Consider the following 7,336-nt stretch of genomic DNA (forward strand, 5'->3'; position numbering starts at 1 on the left):
CTATATTAATTGCTTAACCATTTTCGTAAGAGGCGAATACACAAATGCTCTGTCATGCAGAATTAATGCGTAAGCTGTCGTACCCTCCGGAATTGGATTTTTCGTTGAATACTCGATTTTTATTTCTACTCCGCTTTTATGTATTGCTTCCTGTTGATACGTGCAATCGATTCCAATTAACGGCGCGTAAGTTTTAAATTCTTCCAGTGAAAACAAAGGTTCGCTTTCTTGATAGTAGTATGCTTGCTGAAATCTTGAATACATATCATACAAAATCGCATAGTGATTGTTATCAAAATCCACATTCAAATTATCGTACGGAAAACGTTCTCCATTCAAGAAAACGGTTACGTTCGTTAAGTTTATATTATCAAATAATGCCATGTTTCCTTTAAAAATACCCTTTCGATTTGTTTGAAATCCGATGATTATATATCTAGGCGTTTCCAATTGTGGAGCAGTTTTGACGGCCCAATATTGCTTCGTAGTTTGAGGTAATTGAGGGTACTCGTGTATTTCCCACGATCGAAAAGGAACGTGAATGTCTACGTTTCTTTCTGATAGTTTTGTTAGTGCCAACTGTTCGCGTAGTCCCACCGCCACGTGAGGAACTCTCCATATAATTTTATTAATGATCAATTTCAATTTTTCGTCGTTCGGAGCGGCTGCTGGTTGAAAGATGACGTCCGTATCATCGTGTCCGCGAATTAGCACAAGTTCCTGTCGAACGTTCATCATGATTTTTCTGAAATCTTCTGCGAATCCTAGCAACGTTTTTAGCGGAACGCTAAGACCGAAATTTCCATTTTTATCTAAAGCCTTTGAAACACCCGCTATATCATCTTTCCAAGGTTTTATGTGCCAACCGGCGTTCTCTAATTTCACCACCTCGTTCTGTGTAGATGAGAAATAACCCTTCATGCATGAGCTTATACCGACGTTCCGCACACCATCAACATGTACTCCGTTAATAAGATATCGAATATCGCTAAACATAAATGCAACGGGATTGTTAACCAATTGCCCCGTTGCGCTGGCATCTTTTGTTATACTTCCGTCCGCGGCTAACTTACGAACGCTACCCTCGACGTATAGATAACTCTCGCTCGGTAAAGTATAATTATCTATTTCCGGAATTGAAATTCTAATTTCGTCATTGTTATCGAACGTGGTCGATCCAAACGGTTGATGCGAATGGAATTCATAAGTTACGATAGAGTGATCTGTTTTTATCTTATCCGTTACTTTTAAAATGTCCATTACTTTAACACTTCGTATCCTAACTGAACTAAATACCTTCGATTGACTGGTGATAATCGATGAATGGATCGTCTTCTACTGCCGCTACGTTGACTGATGACGCGCGCTTTATAGTTTTCTCCATTAAACAATTTTCTCGCTCTGTCTCTTCTTGACCACCGCATTCTTTTGTTTTGATATAACACTGTCATAACTAATAAGTTATACTAATAAGTTTCCGTCCTGATCAAGTATACGTACTGTTAAGCTACTAATCACGTTCGTTAAAACCGGTAAATAAATAGGCAGTTGTGGTGATTCAATTATTTTAAAACCTGCCGGAACGTTTGGGAAAAAATGATATAAAACGTGCACGGGAACTCCGTTATTATACGATCCCGTCACTAAATTACAATAAATTTGTAAGGCGTTCGTTTTATTTATGTTTACTACGAAATCGGATTCCACTTCCGTATCTATAGGTAATATTTGAGGCTTGAAGCCAAGTAACGGCCCTATAGAATTATCGCATGCAAAATTAATTCGACGCGTACTTTTTATTAAAGAATGTTGTGTGTTATTATTCCCCTTAATCCTTATTACGACTCCTTTAGCGTGTCTTTTGTCTAGCTGTTCATTCACGAACTCGGCAATATCATCAATATCGTACGTTCCAACAGGTACTATTATATTGTTTTTAAAATGTCCTGTCTTATCTTCGTATTGTATTACGTTGTTGTTTTTATTAACGTTTGCTAAACTATTAAACGTTTCGAAATTCAAAAGAGCCAACTCGTAACTACCAAATTCGTTCAAATAGATCGGAGGATTAAAATTACAAGTCAATTCAGATGACTTTCCAGTCAACGTAAATGTATATGTCGTGTGTATTGCTTCTTTCTCCATTACTTCTGAACGTCTAAACGTCTCTAGACTCTAATAGATCCTTTTATTACTTAGAAACTTCAGACACAACTGTTCGCAATTTTGATCTATTTCTCTTTGATATCGACAATAATTATACTTTACTGGACCACCCCTACCGTCTGACAGCAAATATTGTTCAATTTCTAATGGCGATCTTAAATCACCGTAACTGTCGAAATAGTATATGTCCTTGTCGTCTTTCTTATAGGCGACCCAATGAGTCACTCGTCCTTTCAAGTTGTCCAAGTTAACAATACCTCTTTCCTTCTTTTTAATCTTACTCGGGAGATTGTCTCTCATAAATATACCCCGGAAATGTGGAATTTTTAGTACTTTCGCAAACTTTTCCAACTCGACGTTAGTTAACGCACGACGAGGTATTCGAACTAGTTTTTTGAACTAGTGGTTATACCGCAACCTTTCTTATAGGGTTTATTGAAGTAACCTCTGCCGCCAAACATTATTCCCCTTTCCTTCAATAAACAAACCGCAACCTTTCTTATATGGTTTTATATAAAATCCGCTACCTACGGCCTTTGCTTCCATAGCCTTGTTATGTCTTCGTTCTTCATCTAATTGCTCTCTAGCTGTTTTCGCGTTGTTTATAGTTCTTGCAATAGCGGCAGCACCACCGCCGATACTACCTAGGACACCTAAAGCTGCGAACAGGGGAATTAAAGGTAAAAATCCTCCCGTTTTCGGAATTCGAATAACTCGACCTCTAGGTCCGGAAATTCTTTTTCTTATCTTTTTCAAAGCTCCGTACGCCGCTTTAACGTTTGTCAACAAATTCTTAGCACCTGATCTCGATATTGCGTTGCGAGCGAATCGAAGTGCATCTACAAAAGATATAGCTCCACCACGCTTTACACGCGTTCGGACTTTTTTTAAAGGTCGTCGACCCGTACGATTTCTTTTTCTACCTACGCCCATACCGACCGCTACTTTTGCTTTCATCAAGGCGGCAACTGCGGATGATGCCACTTTTTCTCCAAGAGTAGACTCTTTATTTCGTATTCGTTCTTTCGCTGCTTTATATAATGTTCTGTCTGCGTCGTGTCTAAATTTTAAATTTGAACTGACCGTATATGCTATATCGTGTTTCTTACACGCTTCGTCTAATGGATTCACGCCTCGATCTCCTCTCGATAATCTCTTTTCTAACTTGGTACCCGGTCCACAAAAATTATATCCTGGCAAATGAAGTTCTATCGGAAGTTTATCTATCAACTTGTTAAAAAATCCTCGACCAATTCGTTTGCCTGTCAAACGATAACTGTTACGATTAGGTTCTAACAAATTCATTTTATAATTTCACTCCTTCTTCCTTTTCTTCACAGTTAAAAACTAGAAATGAAGCTCTGCTGTTGTGCTTTAAGCTTTTATTCCTTTTAAATATTTTACAAAAACAGTTTTGCTCTTAATTTATACTTAAATCTATTAATATTATTAATATTATTATTATTATTCTTCAGCTACACTTAAATCTACTAATATCCTAAAAATTAATTGTTACTCAGTTAAAAACATTTCGATTACTCTACAATGCTAAAACGTTCTTGATATATATTTAATCTATAATCTACATCTAAATATTTTTCTAATAACTTATTTACGTTTCTTATCCTAGTCTTAAATCTAATTCCGTCCAACATCTTTTCTTTCCAGTCACTTATCGTTGATTGTCTGTAAGCAAACGTCCAAGTGTGCATTCGGTACACTCTATTTTTCGATTCGCAAAACGTCACTTTTTTTTTCCATTTTATTCACTTCACATCTTCATTAATGCGTGCAAATCTAAATCCAGTAATACCTTATCCATACCGTATACGAGCAGTTCTTTAGTTACGCACAAATGTTCACTTGGTGCACCGTTTGAAGCAACCAATATATTCGATTTTATATCACCTTGCATTGATGATACCACATCGATCACGCTATCGTAATAATTTTTATATTCCATACACTTTAATACTTCTACCCTACTCGAAACTAAATCGCTAAGTTTCCACAATTCGTGTAACGAGTCGTAAGCCAGGTAAAATATTTCTGACCCCCTTTCCATTTTCAACACTTTTCGTACATTTTCTATCCATTGGCTGCTGCAGGTCACGCCGCTTACAACGAAATGTGGTGGTGTCGATAAATCACCAACAAAACTATTCATAATCAATTGTCTGCTATTAATCACATTTTTCCATTCGTCTTCGGTAAAAGTTATGCATTGCCCTTTTCCCATTAATCTTATAACCGGATCAAAATGTAGATTGGCAGACATGCCAACCGATATCCATTTCGTTCGACTTTTATTTAAATAATATGTACTCTCGGAGAATAATGGCGCTTGATTACCTTTTTGGAGATTATTTTTCACTGCTTCATTTAATACTGCGTTACTTGTGAAAGGTAACTTTCCACAATTTTCTACATAATGTTGTTGATTGCTAGGAAATACGTACTTCGCTAAGTCGGAAGCCAACAAATTAACTCCATCGAATACCACATCCTCTTTTCTTTGATTATCACTTCCTAGCGACACATTTGTTGCAGTTGTCTCATTACAATTACCCTCCATTTTGATGTTTCGGGCAGGTTTTTTATTTTCACCCTTTTCAAATGAATTTACAGCAGCTCTCTTAGTTGGACATTTGGGGTTCGGTCTGGTTGCTACTAAACATCAATATTATTGTTTACATTAGTACACCTTTACATAATAAAATAAAAAATATCTCGCAGGTAAGTTATGACTCACTTATTTGTATACCTACATGTCTCAAAACCGTATACCTTTGTGTATAATAATAAATTAAGAGATATATCGAAAACATTAACAGTTCATTGAGAAGCGTCGAAGGATAAACATAGTAATTGTTTTCATCTAGGTAAACAGGTTACATATAAAGATAAATTTTTAATAACATAACCTAAATAAAGATAGATTTTTAATAATTTCGTCAAAATAACATGACCTTCTCAAGTTAATTGACCTCCTCCTCTCTTCATCGAATCTCCTCCGACCCTCAAAAGAATCGCCGATTCAAGAACCTCCTCTCCTCATCGAACCTCCTCTGACCCCCAAAAAATTTGCCGATTCAAGGACCTCCTCCTAGAACGCAGGTTCGAGGAGGAGGTTCTTGAATCGGCGAATCTATACTACTGACGTCGATTTTGGATCATTGGTGGTCGAGTTTCCGTTAAGTCACTGATTCATCGTTGTATGATTTGCGCTCGACAACGTGTGGTAACGAGCCAACAACTTATGGCCAACTTCCCTCCCCACGAGTTAACCAATCGAGACCTTTTCTTCATACTGGCGTTGATTATGCTGGACCGTTTTTTCTCCGAACTGTTCGAGGACGTAGCTATAAAACGTATAAAAGCTATTTAATCTTGTTTGTTTGTTTAAGTACCTCAGCAGTACATTTGGAATTGGCTACAGATTACTCAACAGACGGATTCATTGCTGCTTACAAGAGGTTCACAGGCCGAAGAGGTATTTCCGAATGCATGTATAGCGACAGAGGTACAAACTTTGTCGGAGCAGACAAAGAACTACGATCAATGTTCAATGCAGCATCCAATCAGTTCAAGAAGCTCGCCAACCTTTTTAGTGATAACGGTACCAGATGGAAATTCATCCGCCAGCGGCTCTCCACTTTGGTGGAAAATGGGAGGCCGAAGTGAAATCTGTAAAAGGTCATTTAAGAAAAGTTATTGGCAATACTCTACTTACTTATGAAGAATTTAGTACAGTACTAGTTCAAATAGAAGCGGTTCTTAATTCACGGCCCCTTTGTTCGTTATCTGATGATCCTAACAGCTATGAAATTCTTACACCAGGTCATTTTCTTATTGGTACTGCACTTAACGTCGTCCCCGAAGCATCTCTTTACGACGAGAAAACATCTCGCCTCTCTCGGTGGCAACACTTACGGAAAATTATCGATGACTTTTGGAAGAATTGGTCACGTTCTTATCTACAAAAAATGCAAATCCCCACCAAATGGTTCGAATCGAAAAATTTACCTCGAGAGGGACAGTTGGTTTTACTCCAGGATAAACGATATCCGCCTTCAAAATGGCTACTGGCTAGAATCATCAAATTACACGCCGGTTCAGATGGCCTCGAACGTGTCGTATCGAAGACTCCGACCACCACCCTTACACGACCACTCACGAAAATTTATTTGCTGCTAGACATCGATTAAAACTCAATACCTACTCAATTCATGTTTAAATTTTCTTCAATTTCATTTTGTATTTAGGTCGAATTTGTATTTGTATTCTTTAGTTGCCTACGGCAAGGCGGGCGGTTAATGTTAAAAGTTTAAAAGTTAATTTGTATATCCATGACCGTATCCATGGCCGTATCTATGGCCGTATCTATGGCCGTATCCATGGCCGTTTTTTCGTGTTGTTTTTTTGTCAACAATTATCAATTCGTAGCTTTTTCAACATATGTCAATGTTCTCTGTAAAAGTGAATTCTCAATACATTTTTCTATAAAAACAGTGTTAATCTCATCCTTCTTTTTCGTTAAAGTGTATGCGTCTCGAATATAAAAAGGTAAGACAATATGGTAGAACTCGGTATTTGTAGATCATCTTCTTCTTCTGTTGCTTCACCCTTACACATGGTACCTAAAAAAGATTGTCAAGACTGGCGTCCTTGTGGCGACTATCGTCAGTTAAATTTAGAAACGTTTCAACGATTTATAAATGAAGTAACTTCCGGTTTAAGTTTCATTTTTGTCTACCTGGATGATATCCTTATTGCTAGTAAAGACAAAAATGAACATTTAATTCACCTTCGACAACTTTTTGAAAGATTAGACAGTTTTGGAATCAACATTAAACCGTCTAAATGTGTTTTTGGAGTAAGTTCAATAGATTTTTTAAGCCATCATATATCTTCCAAAGGGTCTCGTCCAACTCAATCAAAAATTGAAGCAATAAATAATTTTCCTCACCTCAAAATCTGAAAGAACTCCAAAGATTTCTTGGAATGATCAATTTCTATCACAGATTTGTACCCAATTTTTCTGAAATTCTTGGACCCTTGCATTCTCTTTCGACCACACTTTGCAAACATAATCAGAAGCAAATTACTGTGTGGACAGACGAGCACACCAACTCTTTTTCACGTGCTAAAGATCTATTATCTCAGTCCG

At 37.2% G+C, this 7,336-nt stretch overlaps 2 protein-coding genes across 2 annotated transcripts; one reads left to right on the top strand and one right to left on the bottom strand.

Annotated features, from left to right (window-relative positions):
• LOC139432695 (uncharacterized) lies at nt 1-1,260 on the bottom strand. Its single transcript, XM_071201458.1, has one exon. The coding sequence runs from the start codon at nt 1,258-1,260 to the stop codon at nt 1-3; it is 1,260 nt and encodes a 419-aa protein (XP_071057559.1).
• Nucleotides 1,261-5,792: 4,532 nt separating this feature from the next.
• LOC139432696 (uncharacterized) lies at nt 5,793-6,374 on the top strand. The gene has a single exon (XM_071201459.1). It carries the CDS (start codon nt 5,793-5,795, stop codon nt 6,372-6,374), a length of 582 nt encoding a protein of 193 aa, XP_071057560.1.
• The last annotated feature ends 962 nt before the right edge of the window (nt 6,375-7,336 follow it).

The sequence above is a fragment of the Onthophagus taurus genome, chromosome 2 (assembly GCF_036711975.1).
Source record: "Onthophagus taurus isolate NC chromosome 2, IU_Otau_3.0, whole genome shotgun sequence".
Lineage (NCBI taxonomy): Eukaryota > Metazoa > Arthropoda > Insecta > Coleoptera > Scarabaeidae > Onthophagus > Onthophagus taurus.